This window comes from Zonotrichia albicollis, chromosome 7, assembly GCF_047830755.1.
Source record: "Zonotrichia albicollis isolate bZonAlb1 chromosome 7, bZonAlb1.hap1, whole genome shotgun sequence".
NCBI lineage: Eukaryota > Metazoa > Chordata > Aves > Passeriformes > Passerellidae > Zonotrichia > Zonotrichia albicollis.
The window spans coordinates 43,062,871-43,085,099 of record NC_133825.1 but is presented as its reverse complement, the minus strand read 5'-3'; the positions used below and the strand labels follow the sequence as shown (position 1 = coordinate 43,085,099).

Here is a 22,229-nt window from a genome sequence, read left to right as displayed (position 1 = left end):
CTGGGACATTTAAAGAATGCCAGAACCTTCCATGTTAGCTTTATCTCTACCCAAAACAGGACAGAGGTCATTGTTCACTGCATCAGAAGATGACTTGTTAAAGTGCAAAGCCCTTCTCAGAAAGCTCAGTGCTTTGAACACAACATCCTCGATTACATTTGAAAGTAGCCAGTTAAAGAGGGCTCAGATAACAGCCCAGGCAAGCAGCAAAGCCACAGGACAGGCTGGTTCAAAGGGACTCCCAGCAGCGGCCTCAGAGATCAGCCCAGGGCTCACAGGAGACTCCTGGGGCTCTGGGCTTTCTTTTGGAACCAGGACTGAGCCAGCAGCTGATGGCAGAGCCTCCCTGCATCCCTCCTTTACAACTGGGTACAAGCAAATGGAGACAATGACAAATGACATTCAACTGTAACATCTTCTTTTTGTGCTCTTATTAAAAAATGGCTTTTGTGAATGCCTTTGGGGTTCCACATTCTCCAGGGCAGATTTCTGCTCTACATCACACAAGTATTAATCTGGAATAATGTCAGTGAAGTCAGAGGAAATATTTGGGCATTTTTGAGCTGAAGTGTTTAAGACGGATCTAATTACAAGAAAGGACAGGCAGATATTCTGCCATTAGTGAAGGGGTGAGGGGAGCACAGCAGGTTGCATGTGTTGTTTTGATCAAATTTGACTTTATCACATGCAAGCTGGAAGCTTTAAGGCACATAAAACTACTCCCCAAAATATTAAAAAATAGTTTTATACATTTTATGCATTTTTTGCATTTCCTGCCCTAAGGGACCAGTTTATATTTCCAATAACCTTATGTACCTGAATCCTAAATTATATGGCAAGCAGAATTTCAATTTGGTGGAATAAGCCATGATCCAGGTAACTGCTAATTTCAGACTAAGAGATCTGTTGATCTTAATTGCTGTTAAGAGTTCACACCCATAAACATGGATGTTTATTTCCTCTCCTCATGATTTGTCTGGCTTCCTACTTCAACTGGGAAACATATGGAGAGGTAAAACATCATCTGCTGTGATACACACACTGTCTGGGAAGCAATTCTAATGTTTCACATTAATGCTGTCTCGTTCACAAGCCAGATCCTACTCTAAGTGAACTAAAATCCTCAATAATTGCCTTAAAGCCCTGCTTGACACCCTTGTGACCATGAGTCAACAGTCCTGAGTCCACCATTTGCTTATGAAATTAAAGCACATTAATACCTTCATCTCCTGGACTCCTCCTCTGTGAAGCATCACTGGGCAGATGAAGAACTTCCAGATGAGCAAGACAAGCAGGTAAATATTAATTACTACCTAAAAATGCCTTTACATGACACAACCTTATGACATTGACAGTTCTGCAATTAGCAATAACAGCTCTGACCTGGCCAATTTCTGTGAATTTGCAGCTTCTTTTCATTCTACCTTCAGCCTGCCATAGACTGCAGAGACTAAGTTTGAGTAAACCAAAACCAAATAAATTCTAATAAAACAGAGTTGCAAAGCAAAAAAAACCAAAAAAATTCCCTCCTCCTCACATTTTTCCCTGCATACCTGATGCCTACTCCAACTTTTGCTCCTTCATACAATGCATTTTTCCTACAGAGTTAATTCTGATCACTTGGACTCAGCCAGCTGTGTGGAAGCTCTCAAGCTCTGATGCACCAGGCTGTAACTTTGACAGAGCAGCCAACAAACTGACCAAGTTGGCATGACAGAAACACAAGCTCAAATTAAATCCTGTTGACTTAGCAGGAGCCTGTGAGGAGCAACCCCTGAGCTGGCAGTCAGGCCTGAGTAGCTCCCTGAGCCCACTGACCAGAATATTCAACAGCTTGTCTAAGAATCCTCCTCTCTAAACAGACATTAATCCCTGCTTTGGAGAAGTTCCCTGCTAACCCTGAGATTACTGACAGGTTTATTTGCCAAAATAAATATTTCAAAATACAAATATTTTTTCCTCTTTTGCATCATTCTTGATACTCACTCTCTTTTTAAAGATTTTCATAGTCAATGAAACAACGAGATCAGCTGGGCTTGGTTGAAGTCCTCAGCTCACACTGGAGTCTACAGACAGCAGATTTTAGAGGCAAGAATCAGATCTCTCTCTGCAGCCATACACTGGGATGCACACAGCAATGGGGTTGAATTATAATTATTGCAGAATTAAAGTAATCCCCCATAATGAGAGAACATCCCAGGAAATGAAATAAGCTGACACAACAGAAAGTTTCTTATTCCTTTATGCAAATGAATTCAGGTAACTGTAGCCTAAAATTTCTTCCATTGTGGGCACACATCTGGTATTTCATCAGTTTGGAGAAATAAAGTGTTTTCTTCCCTTGGCTGCAGCTCCTCACTGGTCTCTCTGGGTCAAATAAATCTCCAGAATGGAAGATGAAGCCTGTGGCTTGGGTTATATATAACAGACAAGTCACTGGGCTGACCTTATCTCCAAACAAACACTGAAAGACATTTTTCTCACTGAAGGGTAAAATACACTAACATTGAGGCCAAAGATTTCTTTTTCTTCCCAGCTGAAAAAAAATCCCTGAAAAATGCCTGAACCTTCATGAGCAAGAACTCTGCACCCCACAGAATGGAGCCACAGGGCCCCCTGACTCCTCCAGAGCTGTTCCTTGGGAAGTGCACTGCAATTCACTGGAAATTGAGTTTGAATTCCAGCTTTGCTGACAACCTATTGCATTTTACTGAAGGATTTACATATACAGAAAATTCTACCAGAAAATAAACAAATGCTGTATCAGCTGAGCTTCCCAAAACCTGCAACAGTGTGACTGGATACCAACAATCCCACTTTTCTGGGAGTGCTGTTACATTGCTGAGAAAGAACAAAGCCAAGTGCTGTAAAAACACCTTGGAAAGCCGAATCCCATTTTTTTGCAGCCTTGTACCACACCAGTGTTTTCAGACACCAGCCATTTTTCTTGATTTACCAAGACCTCTCAGGTGTTTCTGCCATTCAACAATTACTTGCTCCTGGCCAATTTTTTTTCTCCTTTCCAGACCACAGTCAGCAGCATCCCCAGACTGTAACTTTGCTTTATAGCCTTGGGCCAGTTATGAAACCAGCTCATTGTTGCAGTGAGAGATAAATGATTCCAAGGTACCAAGGAGCAGGAGGGTTTGGGAAAAGCTGTCCAACTCTGAAAAAAAAACCCCAAGCATGCACAGGATCCAGAAGTGATGGGAGAAAGGGGTGTTTTCCTTACACAGGGAGAGATTCATGGGATGCCCTCTCTATGCCAGGTTTACCTGACACAACAGCACAAAGCAAGAAGCCTGTGCCTGAAACAGAGGTGCTCCCAGGCATTCCTTTCTATTTTTTTTTTTCCTCTAAACTTAAAAGGTGAAAATTTAAAAAATGCAGAGTCAAGAGCTGCTTTCTGAATCACATCTGGTGTGTACAGAGTCACAGAAAACTGCAGGAATTGTGAGAGCTGACCAAAGAGCTTGAAAACTCGCCTTGGAGTGTAAGAGTCAAACAGGAGCAGTGAGCTCCTTTAGCAAAGGAGAGGTGAGAGTTCACCCAATTACTCTGATAATCCCACAGAGAAATGGTGGGAGCTTGACCCCTGTGATCCTGTACTCCTGATGCTCTTCTACAAAATGCACTTCCTTGGAAAATCTCTCTGGTGTGGTGTGTTCAGTATCAAAATATTGATTCAGGGGATAGGCAATCCTGCTGAGTTCTCTCTTTGCCCCCATGAAACATGCTCTGCTTCCACAAAATTTCCTCTCCTGAAATCCCATTCATTGCTTTCTCTGTGGTAACATGGCTTAGTTCTGGGTTGCTTCTATAAAATTCTGAAGGACCAGCTTGGATTTGTTAAGGCAGGGGAGCAAAGGGGGGATGTGCACTCCCTATTTCCACTGCTGGAAAGGGATGGCTGAAGAGCAGCTTGGATTGTTATCACTGTGCTCTTTCCAGGAATTCACATCTATGGTACAGCAAAGAAAATCAGACAAAACTGGTACAAAGGTACAGGGATATGGCACACAATTCAATAAAAATGTTCCTAACTCTAGAAACAGATCACCAACACACTCAAATAAGTTTCTCCACTCTGTACAGCCTTTAATAGCACTCCCTAGAGAAATTAATTTCCTAGATAAACACATTTTTTTTTAAAAATAGCACTAATTCTATTCTGACAATTTCTGTGTTTAAGTAGAAAATAGAACTGCTACATATTCATTAGACATGGAACAATTCTAAGTGTTGTGCCACACCATTAATATTTATTTTAGTCTCTTTTTTCTCCTGTAGAAGCAATAAAATTTTTCAAACCATCAGTTCACATTACTAAATTGGAAAAAAAAAACCCAAACCATGATAGGTGAAAATGAAACACACAAGGCCTTAATTCAGTGAGTAATAACTTACATAATTTAATAAAACAGGACAGGAGTGTTCTCATTGAGGTCAAAAGAAATAATCACATGCTTTAGGTGAGCTCTGTACCCACAGACCTTGCTGCCGTTTCCCATTGATTCTTACTTGGAGGGAGAATTACTGGAAAATTGTTGTCCCCTGTTGCTCTCTTAATCTTTTGCTGGAGGTTATCAGGACAGCAGAATGAGGCACAGGCTCTTCTCCCACCATTCTGGTTTATTTGCACCATGAACACGTCACAGAGCAGCCCATGGCTGGGGCAGGGGGGTGACCGCGCGCTCCTTTCTGCCGTCCTTGGGAATCCTACGGAGCAAATGGAGAGGTTAAAGCCAGGAATGTCCCTGTGTATGCAGCAGCTGGGGGAAATTAATCACCTGGACAAGAAATCAACAGTCTGCCAGTGCCCTTTGTGAAATTAAGAGTAAAAAACTGTACACAAAGCAACTCGCGTTAAACTGCGAGGTTTAACGCAGCCTGGATGTTATTTTACCAAAAGAGCAATCTGCATAGCAAAGATTACTGAGAATTTGTCCTGTTTTCTAAATACATTTGCACAAAATGTTCCATTTCCACTGGGAATGCCTAGTAGGTACCTGCAGAACTTGAAACAGTTTTGTGATCCCCAGGACAGCCAGCTGCAGGAAATGATTTACTGTGAACACACCACTCACAAGAGGAAGTTATGCCAAGGATTTACTGTAATTTCACACAAGCAAAAGAAAACACTGCCTTTTGAAGGGCATCACAGAAAACTATCTTTTCAACTGCTGAAATGAAAATAAATGCCTTTTTTCACATCAGCACACAGTAACAATCTCTCAAGCATTTCCACATAAAAGCTTCTTAAGCTTTGAAATGGCATATTTAAGCTAATTGTTCTGTGCTAAAAGAAACAGAAAAGGCAGTAAAAAATGTGTTCCTTCTCTTTACTTTTTCTCCATTATAACACTTGATGTCTTTTCTTACATAATTACCAAAACTGAGTTCATCTACTTTAAAAATATAAGAACTGAAATATGCACTTACCTTTTGCTGTTCCTTTTCTACCCCCCTTCTTTTAAGCTGTAAAATCATGTTCTGAAGCCACTGAAAGTAGCGTGACATCTGTGAAATGATGCATTTTGTTTCTAATGCATGCACTCAGCTGCAGATTTGACTTTGAAGTACTTAAATCTGAAATATCTAAAATAATCCCATGTCCCAGGGAAATGGCACTAAAGCATTCAGAACCACATCTTTCTTACAAAAGGGTCATGGTGAGAAAAGGACCAGACACACCTCATCCTTTTCAGTTCTGCTTTGTTACCAGCTTTCCTGTCCCCCAGAAACCACACAGCCCCAAGGCTCCCATGTCCCCAGAAAGGAATTCAAAAGACAGGATAAGAAAAGTTTTAGGATGAACTGTCTCAGACAGTAGATAAGGTAATGGGATGCAGAGTGGAAAGGCCAGACACAGAGCTGTAACCTAAAATGAATATGTCTGGCAAGAAGGAGGCTATTTTGTGTTTATATTTCAATTTCCATTGCCTCATTTTTTGTCCTCCTCATTCTGTTCCTGTTAACTTCTGGGCAAGCCACACAATCCCCTTTAGAGCCCAGAGTTTGGGCAGGAGATTGCTCCAGCATCCACATGGAGCAATGAGACATGGAGAATTTGGGGAGAGGCTGCAGCTTTGATTTAACCCACTTCCTGCAGCTAGAGGTGAGGATTAAAGGATTAAAGTCCCAGACATCCACACCCATAACAAAACCATAGGCCTGTTTCTCAGGCAGCCACTTTCTCTGAACCATGGCATTGTTTCCAACATTTCCCCAAAACAAGAATTGCAAAATATTGGGTTTTTTCTTGCAATATAGTCCTTTTCTTCTCCGGCACTGCAACCACCCACTGCCAATTACCAACTTCTTGCTTTGCCTGTTTGCACCTGTATGATCTTAGCAGCTGATGGCAGAGATGTGGCATCTCCTCACCCAGAGCAGACATAAGCATTCACATGATAAACCTGCTTGCCTCACATGCCTTTAACTATTGGTGATTTACCTAATCAGGTCTCACAAAGAAGAGAATTAAACCCATGGCTATTAGAAACAATGACTGCTTTTAAACAGAGACAATAATTTTGCCCAGGCTGGCTGAATCCATTCACTGTCTCTGTGATTTCCCTCTGGCTGTACATGGCAGTCACACACTCATTTTGCTTCTGCAAGGACTTTTTAATCAAATTAACACCTCTGCAAACTCACTCCTTGACTCTGCCAAGCAAACAGCATGACCCTACTCATAAGTTAGGGAGCCATTCATGCACAGAGTAGCAAATTCATACACAGAGTAGCAAATTCACCATCTATAAAAAAATAAGGTATCCCAAAACTGGGGGAGTTACTCAAAGTTTTACTTTGCTGGTAGCAGGAATATATTATAAAGTGAAAACTACCATTTAAATGAGGAAGAAAGGCAGCCAGCTAGGCAGAGACATTGAAGGGAGACAAATTCTGAAGCCCTTGCCAAACTCACCAAAGCAGCAGCAGCACTGGAGCACTCAGGGCCAGGCTATGGTACCACACTTCCATGGAGACAGCAAGTCCACATTAGGACAGACAATTCTCAGCCCAAAAAGCAGGACACACTTTGGCATCAGGACTTTCCCCATGAACAACATTCATTTAAATCAGACAAATCTTTCAATCTGTGTCATGGGTACATTTGAAATGGTAAATCACAGACACATTTTCTGGCCAGAGTACCATAAAATTTCTATTAACTACCATTTGCTTCAGCTGTGATCTCAGTACTAACTCTAAATCTCAGAAATATTGTATACACATTTTTCCTCTTGAATGTTATCATGACTGTCAGTAACCAAATCCAGGATCATGAAATATTTTCTTCTAACAAGAATACATTTTGCTGTGGATATACCTCAATTCTGAAGTCTGGTAGCTCTGGGATGAGCATGCTAGTAAGAATAAGGAAGTTAAAACAAGTATTTCCCTAGGTTCCCATGGGAACACAACATGTCCAAATCTGGATAGTTTCAAGATACTGGGTTAAACATTTATTAAAACATAACTAAAAAGGCTATTCCTGAACTTTTCAGCAGCTTCCCAGTAACTATTCAGTGGAACTACAGGCTCAGGGCACCATTAAAGCATTGAGGAACTTGGGATAAAGCAGACAAGTGAGGCCCAGCACACAGGGAAAGCATTGGGAAGGAGCCTGAGGAGTTGGAATGTTTGAGCAGATAGCTCAAGTGTTTAGGAATGGAATGGGAGTGACACTCATCAGTGCTTATTGCATAACGTGTTCATGGCTTTATTCACTCTTCACACTGTGTTTTCCAACAACACTTCCTGCTGCCTGCCATGGGTTTGTCCAGCCAAACACACCTGCTACCCAGCTGCAGAGGGAAATACCTTCTGTACTGCAACAGGAGTTATGTGGGGAGAAGTCTGTCATTAACTTGAGATAAAGAAATTCTCCCTTGATTTCTGATGCACAGGGGAAGCAGAGAGGATTCCAGGAAAAAAGGCTAAAGCTGGTGAATTGGTGGACGTGGCACTGCTGGGGTAATGGTGAGGCCTGATGGTCCTAAAGGTCTATTCCAGCCTGAATGATTCTGTGCAGATTCCTGAACATGAACAAGTGCATTCCACTTCTTCCTATGCTTTCCATATGCATCAGGACTTGCAGCCCAAACCAGAACTTGTTGATGTCCACAAGATGCCTTTCTTAATTACCATTCCATTCCTCTCCAATGACTAGACTATGGAGCAGATCCTGTCTTCTCAGGATCACAGATCTGTTAGCAATAATTACAGCAGACCACTTGCAAGCTAACAAAAAAGCTGATGGAAATAGAATTCTTTTGAAACTAAAAATATCAGGGGCTCTGAAATGGAATAGCAAGAAAGGCTTGGTGAGCATTAAACAAACAGATGAGATTAAGAATGTGTTAGACACTTACAACACTGTATCCAAATGTACCCTATTAATAGAGACATTTCTCAATTGCACTGATTTTTAAAGAAATAAATCCCTGAAGATGAAAGAAGGAGACTAACAGAATTATATCTACTGTGCTATTTTTCAAAAATCAGGAAGATGAATGACAACTTAATCTAGAAAACCATTGGGATAACATAAACTGGAAAATACAGATTTGGACAGTAAGAGAAGCTGTGTTTCAATGAAAGGCTTTGATCATTCAAGATAAGCATACTGGAAAATTAAATTTTCTGCTTTTTTTGATTTCTTTAGGAAAAAAAAAATCTCTTGTTTCCCTGTTTCTACCCAAAGTACCAGAAAACACACCCCAAAAAGAAACAAAAATCTCCCACTGTTACCTCACTGGACACAAGTTTTTCTTCATCCTTGAAATTAGAATTTCTTGTATCCATTACTTCATTCATATTGTACTTTAAATATGCTGCTGCTGTAGTGCTCTACCATTTCAATTTGCTTGTGCTATTTTCAACATTTCCTTTAAGTTCTTTACAAGAATATAAAAAGGAAGAAAATTGTTTACTGAATAAAACAAAGTCTATCCTCCTTCTAAACAAAACCTTCATTAATCTTGCATAGACTTCAGTTTCTTGTTGTATAGAAAACAAAAATAAATCATATAGATGTCTGGAAGGGTATCCTGCAATGAGGAACTTTACAATATTCATTTAATTTCTTAGACTGAAAATAAGTTTGGAATCAACACTTAATGTATCACTTTTTTGTAAGATGCAGGCACAAACCCATCATCTTCAGGGATTATTTGGACTTAAAACTATTCCCTTGACTTAAAATATTAGCACTCTCATATACTGCATTCTAGGAACATTTGACTGGGGAACAACCTGCATAGGAAAAACTCTGGTAAAATGGATATATCCTGAAATGAATTTCAAGAAAGCAAATTGCCACACCACATTCTTGGGTCCTTTAAGCTATGAGGGACTTGTCACCATGGTATTTCAGGATTTCATTACCAGCTGCAAAGAAAAAGAAACATTTTCTGGAACACATTTATCAGATATTATTGTATATAACCTTTTTATTGATGAATTCTCAAGAGCAGTCATCTTGCACCCTGAAAGTTCTTTAAAAGTCTATAAAAATTTGGCATCAGTTATGGTGTGCAAGAAGGAAAGTAAACAATCAAGAAACACTTAGCACTGAACATCTTCAGTGCACATTCTAACCCCAGGAAACAAAAGAACCATTTCTCTTGTGTTGCAGCTTGTCACCTTCCCAGCAGAGACTTGTAGATTTACACAGGAGGTGAGACAATCCCAATCCAATCTTAAAGCATCTCAATCATCCAGTCTTTTTCCTTGATCCAACTTATCACTTATCCTCACAGACCACAGCAGATTCACCAGGATGCTCTGTCTTCAATTTTTTCCGAGCTGGCTCTCCCAGGAGCAGAGCTCTGCAGTGCTCCAGGGACTGAGCAATTTCATCAATTGTCCACTTGTCCTCGTGCAGGGCGTGCTCCTCCAGCGTGAACGGGCCCTGCTTGGTGCGCGTCAGCTCCTGCACCGACGCACAGGTGGAGAGCTCTGCAGCAAAGGAGGAAACAGCGATTGGACAAAGCACATGGATAAACTGGAAAAGTGTAACCACTTCCAGCTCACTAAATATACATTTTTGTATGTAGCCTTTTATGTTATTCTGCTTTGTTTGACAAGGAAGGTCATGAAGATTCATCATTCATTTGTATCTTCTTAAATTTGACCCAAGGATGTCCTCTGATTTCAATAACTGTCCAGTGTAGTAAAGAGTTCAGAAATTGACAGAAAGCTGTCAAGAGTTTTCCCAGATTTAGATCAGAATGGAAAGTGAGGAAAAAATGTTGTAAGATGTAAGCAGAACATTCTGCATTCTCAAGTGACCTTGAACTATTTTTTTACACATTTTGAGGCCTTAGCACTTCTTGCCTTCAAGAGGTATTTTTAACATTTTTATCCTGTGCTGCCTACCAGGATAACAGAAACTAAGATAAGGAAAAATAAAAAAATATATACAAATACTCTCCTATGTTAAATGAATACCAGCAGGACATAATTACATATCAAGAAGCTACAAAACATAACAGCAACAAGCACTGACTTGTAAGCACACAGGTACACTAAAATATTCTCTCCCATACTTTCTGATGCAGGAAGGTTTTTATTTCATTTTCAATTTTTGAAAAGAAGCCAGCCATGGACAGACTTTATCTTGGTTTTCATTAAAGGGCTAAACATAAGCCAGTATGCTCAGAAGGCAGTAACAGAAACTTGGACTTGCCTAAGCACAAATAACAACATTGAAATTCATAGGGTTATCCCACATTACTTGCCTTCCTACAAATGTATCATTTAAAAAAAAAAGAGAAGTTAGAAATGGATTATCCATTCTCCATCATGCAGTTTGATAGATAGAGAGCACAAGACAAATAACCCTGTGGGAAAGCAAAACTATTCACTGTTCAGGCAGAGGAGAAAGAAAACACTCGAAAAATCATCACCAGTGTGGAAGTCTTTCCAGCAGATAGGGTTTATTATGTGCATGGTAATGTTCTGTGCAATCTGTTTTCAAAATGTGATGAATAATGTTTAAAAAGACAGTATCTTTCTTCTTCTCATCCTTAATCTGAGTTAGCTTTAACACATGAAAGAGAGGAGAAAAAACATCCCCCCCTTGCCTTGCATTATCTTGCTCAGTGCTATTGCTTGCTCCATTTTTATCAGTTCGCCCCCAAGGTCCCTGGCAATTATTTAGCCATCATTCCCCCATGCCCCTAAGGAAATTACCTGAGTATATAAAAACAAGTGATAGCACTACAGTTCTGCAAAATAACACACAGGTCTAGTTACTTGAGATATACAGAATGACAAATTTTTTCCATAAACACACACTTGTTCTTTACATTGTCATGCAGTTTTTTCATGCCTACCTTTGCCAATGTCATTGACCAGGCTCCTGACATAAAAGCCACCACCACATTCAACATCTGGAATGTTAAAAGTGACATGGTAAATTGCCAGTGCCATGTGAAATCTACATAGAAGCCATGCCCCCACATAAATGTAAAAATGTGCTAAGCAAACAACCCAGTGATAAAATATTTATAGGATGCAACATCAATTATTCATCCTGGAACATATGTGAGGGTGAAATAGCTAAGCTAGACAGGAGGGAAAGCAAATAAAATGGCAACTATACTAACTCACCAGAATTTAAGAACCTGCTATGGTATGTTAAGAAATGTTTCAGTCCTATTCATTTTAAGCATTTCAGGTTGATTCCATATTTCTAATGATGAAAGCAAGTTATTTCTAGTATAGCCTAAACTGACTGTCAGTACTGCAGACAGGCAGCTCCATTAAAATTTTAAAATTCACCTTTAGCTTTCCCTGCTCTCTCAGCCCTCCCCTTCCCCCTCTGCCAGTGATCAGCTCCTTGTCACCCAGCCATAAAGGGCTGAAGTCACACAGCACTGAGTTCTGTCACTCATACCTGCTCACCAGAAAACATCTGGTCCATCACAGGAATGGGGATCAACTGGGCAGACAGATCAATTCAAGGCATCATCTTGACCTTACAGCAGCATTAAACATTTACAAGAGTATTTTCTGGTTTATTTATTAATATGCTTCTTAATGTACTACCCCAGTTTCTTGATGAATGACAGAAGGAAGGATAAGATCCTGCCTCCTCAACTGAAACTGGTCCTGAGAGAGATGCCAGCAGGTCTGGGAATCTGTGTGTAGGAATGGCAAAGTGCAGTAAGCAGACCTGAGAGAGGAATGAGCTGGAGGTTGCAAAATCATGGACAGATGCAAATAATCCCCTGACCAGTCTCTCAGAATTTTGCCTCACTGAGAGATTAGATATAATCAGCTTAACTTAAAACCAAAATACAGGGCTTTTAATACAAAGTGAAAGTCTCTGCACATGGGCTCACACCAAAATAAGTAGCTGAGTGAAATGAAACCCATTTCACTCTGTTAGTCCCATTCTGAGTGTAAATAAACATTAACAAGCTGGGAGCATTGCTCTATGTAATAATCTTTGACCTTTACCCAGCGTGAACAGTGGTGGCTGGAACTGCTGCAGAGAAAGGCTGTACACTCTCACTGGCCGAGCAGGCTTTGCTTCCACTGCCTCCCCTCTCTTCATCAGAGTTGAAAGCCTTTCTCCATCCTTCTTCAAAGCAGAATAGCTGATCAGACAGACCATGAAAATGTGTGTCATATGGTTGTAACAGAACAGGCTTCCCATTCTCCAGATTCTGGTAATATTGTACTAGGGTAGCACACATTTTACAACTCTCCAAGTACTCACAAAAACCCACAAAAACTCAGCAAGTGCTGCTGAAATACCTTGGACACAGAATCATCCCACTTACCAGCAGCTACATAAACCAGAAAACAAGAGATGGCCTTGTATTTCTCTCTTGCTGTACAGTTTTAAAAGCATTTTATCACTCACTTTGCAGTTTATGAAATAAAAGGGTTTCTATAAGGGTTACAAGACTTGCAGCTGCCTCTAGCATCCTGTGTCTCAGCAGTCAGCAGGGCATCCTCTGTTTTCAGTGTGAGCACTGGGAGCCACTCAGGCAACTCCTGTCATTCTACATTGCCCTTTTCCTTGTCCCACACCAGGATCTTCCCTGAACAGCAAGTGCCATATTCTAGAATGTTTAGGGAACCACTACAGACCACAGAAACTGATTTCACTGATTACATGGTCCTTTATCCAAAGCTCCAACTTTGGTCATGACAGAAAGATGAGCACAGAAAAATCTAAAAGGATCTTGCTCACAATGTGAGAGGGCAATTTGAAACAGGTCACATGAAGCAGAACACGTGGGGCATTACTGACCTTACAGGGCTCACACTGGAAGCACAGTAAGTGACACATGGCAAATGCAAAGGAAAGCAGGCTGGCTGAAACCACCAGAAAAGCCATCTGTCACAAGCTAAGTCATGCACACTGCCAGCTACTATGGCTCACCTGACCAGATGAAATTTTCTAAGCTACAGAAGCTCAGTCATTAATCACTCAATTGTACTCTAAGTTTTCAAAAAAACTAATTCAAAGTCATTTAAGGCATTTCCACGGAGATGGCAGTGAGATTGGAAGACAGAAGACAAGCCCTGCAAAGCTGTTTAAGACTGGCTACTTTACATTTGCCCAAAACACCCACAGACTCCAGGTCACCATTTGTGCTGGATCTTCAAATGGGCATGACCTGCACTTGCACATGTTAAACTCCTGATTGCCTGGCCTCTATCCTTTTGTCAAAATGTGTCTTAATACTTCTGAAAGAGCTGACTTCTGTTGGCAAGCCCTGACAGCTGAACACAAGTGTCAAGAGTGAGTGAATATCATGAACTTACAGTGGGGGAACTTGCATGATGTCCCCTGTGAACTTTTGCAGAACATTTTCAAGATCTCCTTTTGTTACCTGGTCTGTGGAAAGAAAACAGTCAGTATGTTAGTACTGATTATTCACATGGCACTAATGGCACCAATCACATTCTGCAAGCAGACACAAAGAGTTCTCTCTCTTCAGAATTTAGCCGGGGTGAAAAACACCAAAGAAAAGAGATAAAAACCAGATTGAAGGCAGGAATGTGAATTATCACAAAAGGAGTGGAACAAACTGTCCAAGGTGATCAGGACAATCTGGATACTTTCAGAAGGGCACAAATCCTCCTTAATGTTTTCTTTTGTAATTCTCCTCTCTTAAGGCTGCAAACTCATCTTTCTTGGAAACTATATAAAAGCTACAATGTTTGGAATATTCTTATTTTTTAAAAAAGCACCGAAAAGAATAAAATGCTCATCTAACCCTGGGAACTTCTCTCTAAGAGAACCTAACTGCAGGGCAAAATACAACAGAGAGAGAATTAGAGAACAAAACTACTGGTGCAGAAAAAGACTTTATCTGAAACAACACATCAAAATTTCCCTGTCAAACAACTAACCTGCAAATGTACTCTGGGGTATAGTTATATATTAAGTAAGGCAATTTTACTAAGAAAATTCTGTAAAAGAAAGACAGCTGGTTTAGGCAATGTACTTTCTTTTAAAAGTACACATAGACATCTGTCCCACTTTTATTGGAAGGCTATAACCTAAGTAGCTGATTGCACTGGTCTTCTGAAGATCTATTCAACAGAAATTACATCCATCCCTAATTTTTTTAGAGTGCAAACATAAGATCTGCAATCACAATGCACTTCAGTGCATTTCTACTGTCTAGGGTTTGACTGGTCCTGTTTCTCTTAAGTAATATTTAATTAGTGTCATCACTGCTAAGTCAACAGCATTCTGGAACATAAACCAACGAAATTTATTTTTCAAGCCTTTGTTGTATTTTGAAACTTGCAAACATTAAAAGCCAGATGTACTTCATGCTGTAAGTAAAAATGATGAGATTTATTTCACAGCAGCTCTGGGAGATGATCCTGTGGCTCCTCACTCCTATAAAGCACACCCTGCAGCCTCAGTGGCCCAAGCAGCTGTCCCAAGATGTGTTATTAACAGCAAGGTTGCAAAGCACAAGGCACAAAACTCTGAGATGCTGAGACAGACCCATTTACATCAGAATACGGGCTAGGAACAACAAAATCAATTGTACAGTAACTCTGAATCTTCTGAATATTTTTTTTTTACATTGTTATTTCAATCTTGTTTCTATTTAACAATGTATCACAACAAAACTACATGGTAGAGAGTCAGCATGACTTGGCCCCATGACAGGGATGTTGTCAGCCTTCTTGTGAACCCCAGGCAGCTTCAGGTTAAAATTCAGTATTTAAGAAGTAAGCACAAGTGCCCCTTGGAGTTCTCCTTCCAATCTTCACCCCATGAACTGCATTTGTGGCCAGGGCATTAAATGAGCCACCTGAGTTCAGCTCTGGCTCTGATCTCATATTCCCTTGACTGAGAGGTTACATGTGGCCTCTGAGGAAGTCACTCATGATACAGGCAAGCTCTGTCTCAGGAGAAAAAAAAATCCCCATGTGAAGAATGATGCATTAAGCCATTAACAAACAAGAGCTGTGTTGTGTGTTATCAAAGTAAATATTTACAGATGCATTTGCTAAGATCTGGTGTGCTTTTGAGTACTGGTGACTGTTGACTGATTTTCCTGCTACAAAGGAAGGAAAATACAATTATCAAACCCAAAGGTGCCATTTGTGCCACAACCTCAAAAAGCCTTCACTGAAGGGTGATTTTGCCCTGTGCTTGTTATCAAACTACTCCAAAGGAGAACACAAGAATTATCTGTGACAGCATACGAGAAGTTTAGCAAATGACCTCAATTCAGTCTGACCCAGCACAAATGATCTGAAAACAGACAAGCAGAATCCTGGAAGAACTACACTATCAAAATGATTCAGGTGCCTCTATTAAACATATATTTCAGTATAATCATCAGAGACCTGAGAAAAGCCTCATTAATTTTGCTCTCCATGTCTGGATATAGCCTGTAGGCAGCTGGGAGGAAGTGGCCTTCAGAACGTACATCCCTGTACACAGTTACAAATATTAAAGAAGGGCTACCAACATTCATGTGCTCAAAAAAGCATCAGAGGAATACTAAATGCTACTTGCTTCCAAAGTCAGCATCTGGCAGCAGTATGAAACCATAACCTCATTTCATGGGGAAATGCAAACTTGTTGTCTGGTAAGAAACAAAAAGCTATGAGAAGTTCAGAAGGGGTTTAAAGCAAGGAGCTCTCTTCAGCACATCCTGACATTGTGACTGACTGTACAGTTTGCTTCCTAAGCTGCTGTCTAGGGACACTTTGAGCACTAAAATGTAACACTTTCTTACAGTTAATATAGCTGGCAACTTTCTGCAGGCACTTTCCTCTTATGTTCCAATGAAGTCACTCAAGAAGAGTTTTGTACATTTTGCAAACTGGTTTAGTGTCCTTTCTCTGCACTAAGGCCCCATCCTGGATGATGCTGGCACTGCAGGATTTATTCCCTTGCTCTGCTTCTCCAAGGATCCTTGTAGGTGTCCAAAGAAGACTGAAATTGAACTCAAACATCTGGTTTGCCTTTTCTTGGAGTACCTATCAGGGTTAGAAATTAGGGATGGTGGGCCAAAGAGAGTATCCTGCAGAAAACCAAATTGTTTTGGAGAAGACACTGGAAAAGACAAGGAATACAAAATACATGTAGGTACCATGGAGAGTAATAAAGGAGTATCCATGCTCTTCTCTTTCTGAAGAAATCCTATCTGACTGATTTGCACCAACATGGAAAGCAACTGAGACCAATGTCATGAGCATTTCCTTCAGCCATCACTTTAGGCAAAAGGAAACTGCACCCCAAACAGCACTGCCCCAGCAATGCCAATGCTGCTCTTCATCAGACCATGTGATGAACTGGATCATCCAGCTGATCTCAGTTTAAAATGACAAGCAACCCAAAAAAGGGGATGTTTTCGAGCCAAATCAGCTCCCCAAGCACACAGCCTAACAGAAAGGTGGTGCACAGAAAGCACACACCACAACAGAGGTGGGAACTGCTGTAACAGGAGCTGCCAGGGAGAGAAACACACACAAAAACAACACTCTAAATTCTGTCTGCAGTAAACAGCACAGAATGAAAAAAGCAAAATTAGTGTTTCAAAAAATGGATTTTTATTCAGATAAATACCAAGAAAGTGAATCATCACTTCATTCAAGCACCATGAGGTATTGGCAACTCTAACACCATGTGGATGCTCAGGCCTCCAGAAGCTTAGAGACTTAGAGCTTGATCCTGAAGCATAAATAAATGATCCAACATCTCTGAATAACACTGCCTAGTAATTAACACTACTTAGAATGTGGACAAGAAACTATGCTTGCCTGCCTCATGAGGAAAGGAAAACTGCAAAAGAAAGGAGATGGGAAGTGAGAAATGAAATCCAGGCTTTTCATCACACCATTAAAAAAGATTATTTACTTCATGTACCTATTACCAGAATGTCAGACATGTAGAGTTGCTAAGTAACTGGTTACCTATTATTTTTTAATTTTTTTTCCACAGGGTTGTGAAAGAACTAATAACAAATCCATTTACTGTGTTACTACACTGTTTCTAAGATGCCCAGCAAAGCCACAGTCAAGATGAGTTCTGAAGCTTTATACCCTTGCCCCGTGCTCTGTCAGTCAGAAAATTTCATTTATTAAAGATGTAAGCAAGACTAAGATCTGGAAGAAAGCCATATGCAGAATGTAGTTTATGCCATCCTCATTAAATGTTCAGCAGTCTATAGGTGGTGTCCTAGAGGGAAGATCCAAATACTTTATTCCTCCACTGGCCTTAAAGGGTTTTACTAAAAGAGGACTCCTGGGACTACACTGTGAGAGAGGAAAATGTTACTGGACACAGCACGTCATTTGTCAGCCTGTCAAAGATTGAAAATGACACAGTCCTGCCCAATTCTATTTCCTCCCTCCTAATCTAATGCCTGGTTTGTTTTTTTCCAGCAGAAATGAACACTTGCGTTGGACATAATTGCATGAAGCTGGTTTGAATTATATGAGCACTGAAGTTGAAGATGAAATAATCTTAGTTTAATTTCACATTTAAACTTAATTCAGAGTCCCAAACATCTCTTCCGCTTTCCTATGACAGAAACCACTTATGCCTTCAAATTGCATTGAGCGTACAGATACATTTATGCTTACCATAAGGTTTTTCTTCAGTTACTTTTCCTGTAGCATCTAATGTATCAGTAGCCTTGCCCAGCATTCCAATGGCAGTGTACTTCTGGGAAGGAATAAAACAGATTACTGAGCCAAGTCTTCAAGGTTGTTTCATAGCATTTTTTTCTTATTTTTTAAAGATAAAGATTGCAACTAACAATTGCTTCAAATCAGAACAGGAAGAATATTGCCTAAGTGGTAAATCCAGCAACTCTGGGTAAGCAGAAGTCAAGATGAAAAAACACGGAATCAAACAAAAAAGTAAATCCTGTATTAGATGTGCCTGTGATTTCAGTTTTAGAAACCCAAGGAAGAAGCAACATGGAATCTAATTTTTACTATAAATGCATCAAAACCATAAAGAAAATAATAGGTTAGTAACATCAAAGTCTCTGTGGGGTGTCGTGTCATGGCTGAAGCAAGGCACAGAGGAGTACCTTTCACAGACAATTTTTGTTCCTTTGCACACTAAAAAAAAAAAAAAAAAAGACACAAAGACCTTCAGTTGTGAAAGCAAAACACCCACTGCCAAGACAAAGCATTACAGTGGCTCTGCCATGAAATGCAGGGATTTGCAGCAGCCTGAAGCTGCAGTTTTGAACTCCTGGGATCTGGTACGGACCTTGTGACCAGCACAAGGAGTTCAAGGTCACTGAGTAACATTTCTGTTCATTGTGAGTTCTCTGACTATTTGTTTCAGGGTTTTTCAGGGTTCTTCTCTAAAAAATTCTTAAGTGTATATGTCTGTAGTTTGCAAGAAGGAACCAGCCTGATCCCAGGACAGCAGCTCTTGTCCTTACATCTCACCTGATGCCCTCCTTTCCCACATTTCCACCCTAACAACTGCCATGCTCTGAGCACACAGCACAACCTGCTGAAGCTGACAGGGGCTTCCCCTGCCCAGCTGCTCCATGACTTGTCACAAGGCTGCCAGCACACCAAGGCTCACTCTGCAACATGAGTCTGAGTCAAGTTTAGGGATACCATCAGTATTACATCAGTGGTTTGACCCATTGCCTATCCCATTCCAGTCACCTCAACTTCCCTATGGTAAGTCCAGAAGCCTTCAAATAAAGCCTGGGAGAGAAAAATTGAAATGTTCCTCTATTTCCCAGTAAGGCTCTAGTGAAATTACTCCCAGCTGAACTAATACAAATGTGAGGATGTCTCTTTTAGAAGCTGGCTGACCAAACTCTACTGGAACACATCCAAACAGACATAAGCACTAACATTTTACTGTGAGAAGCAATGCATCCTGCTTCATGTACTTGCAAAGTACAAACAAGCTCAAGTAATAGCAGTGTAGGCACATAAATCACACCCACACCACTGGACTAGTAAGACATGCCTTGATTTTGTTCCATGTGACAACCTGCCACTTCAATGTATTCCTTCAAGCAACTGCTGCAAAATGGAAGCAGCAGAAATAGTCAGACAAAAGGCAGCAGAGTGCAGACTTTAACATCAAAATAACTGTATTCTTTCCTTACTTCATGTGCTGGGTTAGGCTGGGAATACAGAGAATTTTCTTCATGGTAGCTGGTATGAGACTATGCTTTGGATTTATGCTGAAAACAGTGTTGATAACACAGATGTTTCCATTACATTTATTAAACTGCCTTTATCACAACCTATGAGTTTCACCTTTTTTCTGATTCTGCCCCCATCCCACTCCAAGGAGTGAGCAAACAGCTGTGTGGTGCTTTAGCTGTCTGCCATGTTCAACCACAACACCACACTGGGGCTATGTTTTCTCTAAATATTGCAGATGTCTGATAACTCTGCAAAATTAGCTATTTTAAAATAAAGTTCTTCAAGTTAACACACTTCTGGAATGCATGAAAAAATTCTTCAAGTTAACACACTTCTGGAATGCATGAAAAAAGAAATGAAAGAAAAAATGGATGAATGCTGCTCCACAACAAATATTTAAATAAACTTTAAGGTATATTATCTTTTACAACTATATTAGCTGTTAGGACCATAAAATTGACTGCTTCCTGAGACATTTAATGATCTGGTCTGAACATTTAATTGCACTGCCAGAAATACACTATTCAGCACCTAACCTAGAGGTTAATAAAAACACGTGAGCAGATCATCATCATCCTAAGCATGATGAATGATCTTAGCAGTTCAGTAAAATTCTAAATCTGAAAATTTACAAACTCTCACTCTGTCTTCCGATGTTTCCAAATCAAAATACTCATACTGCTTCAGTTTAAATTATTTCTTTTCCTTGAATTCTGGTTTTGGTTATCTTGCTTTAGGCTATCTGTTACAATAACATGTTGTATTTGATCTGCCAGCAACAGAGAGATAATGTCTCATCTGTTAATATGTAAACATGAATGGCATGAACAATACAATCCAAATCTCAATATTTCCCTTTTAATTTCTGCAAAAAGAGCAAAAGGGTTTACAGTTTGTAAAAAGAATGTCCTTAAATGTTAGTCACAAATCCCCATTCCTTACAGGAGCCTTTAAAGAGTCACAAAATACTCAAGCCAGAAATGCAATAATCCACGAAGGAGGCTGTAACAGGGTAGGAAATTAAGAATTAAAGTTGGTTTATGATCAGTCTCTGGAGTGCCCTTGGCTACCTACAATTATATATCATAATTCTTACTTGCCACTGGATAAGGTTTACTTCCTCCCCTTTGATAGGGTGCAAAACCTGAAGGTTGTAGGAGATAATACAAGAGTCCAGAATTATTTGTGTCAAAAATCAGCATTAACACTCTTTACACTCTCACTCACGCTGCCCTCAGAAGCACCAATGGATTCTGAGTCATTTAATAAGTGTTCAGTGACCTTTTCTCACCTGTGTTGGCAATCATTTATTTCTTTCAGTTTTATGAAATACATCTAGGGGCATTCTCACTGTACTCTCAAATTACAAATCACTGCAGGAACACAGACAGAAACTGCTCACAACACTCTGCCGGCAACCCACTCAACCCAAAACAAAAAAAGCAAGGTAGTAGGTGTTGCAGGCAGAGGCAAAGCCTGGCAAGTGCAGACTGTGACAGAAAGCCCCCCTATAGTGCAGCTCCTCAGAGAGCATCCTGCCAGCCCACAGCCCCCACATCCTTGCCCTCTACTCAACTCAAGAGACCAGGACCCAAATCATTTAAAGATTGAAAGCAGCATCTCAACTTCCCTATGGATTGCACAACACGCAATTGCAGCACATTAAAAGCTGAGATCCAGCGTTCCCAGTCACGCCTTCCAAGTGCTGCAGCAGTAATTCCAGCACAGAAAGCTGGGCTGGTCCCAAAGCAGAGCCTCACAACTGCACAACAGCACCCTGAGGACAAACAGACCTTTCCAAACCATCCTGCAGCAGGGAATGGCTGTGCCTCAGCCAATCAGAAAACCACTTTATTGGGAAAAAGAAAACCATTATGGCAAGTGAAACAAAAGGCAGCAAAGTGACCAGAAGCCCTTGAGTATAAGCAAGGGCTTATATTCCACCATTCACAGCAGTGAGAAGAAAGCCTTAAGAAGATGCTTTACAGTGACAATGCACTGCACTGTGTCAATGAAAGTGCACAAACTCTGTCACACAGACTGGGGGATGTGCTGCATGCAACCCCAGCAAGACCAGACACACTGAAAGGCTTGGGTGGTCGTGCATGTGCACCATACCCAGGACCAGAAAGAAATACACCATAAAAAGCCAGCACTGGATGAAAAAATAGGATTTCAGGAATCTATAAGAAACAAATTACAAACCTCTAATAAATCTCATAGGTCTTGGGAAGAGGAATTTTGTTTTAGTGTCACAACCACAGGGCACAGTCAACATTCTCACAAATAACAAACCATATGTTTACCATAATATTTTTAGTAAGAGAGTAGCTATAATTTGGCTTTTTTATTTTCATACCCAGTTTCAGAGAAGTGCTTAGACTAGCACAGAAAGAGAAAGAATATCCATAAAAAGAGAGAGAATAAAGGCAAGACTTTATCAGCATGCATATTTGACTGGAAAAGGGGAAGAGGAGGAGGAGGAGGAAGAATCCCCTCCCATTTCAGGGGCTGCACAGGCAGCAGAGCTTTCAGCTGCACAACCCCACCCAGGGGGGCTCCAGGAGGCTGAAGCCCCT

General features: G+C 40.5%; 1 protein-coding gene across 4 annotated transcripts in view; it reads right to left on the bottom strand.

Moving 5' to 3' along the window:
- Positions 1 to 4,324: 4,324 nt before the first annotated feature.
- TRUB1 (TruB pseudouridine synthase family member 1) overlaps positions 4,325 to 22,229 on the bottom strand; it is a 33,197-nt gene continuing 15,292 nt past the window's right edge. The window contains exons 4-8 of one of the 4 annotated variants that reach the window (XM_074545280.1): positions 18,100 to 18,181; positions 13,798 to 13,870; positions 12,472 to 12,617; positions 11,349 to 11,405; positions 4,325 to 4,719 (exon numbers count right to left, since the gene is read on the bottom strand). In XM_074545280.1, coding sequence (XP_074401381.1) covers positions 4,469 to 4,719; positions 11,349 to 11,405; positions 12,472 to 12,617; positions 13,798 to 13,870; positions 18,100 to 18,181 — 609 coding nt within the window. In that variant the 3' untranslated portion in view covers positions 4,325 to 4,468. The other 3 variants (XM_074545281.1, XM_026799697.2, XM_005481569.4) reach the window with 3 other exon arrangements.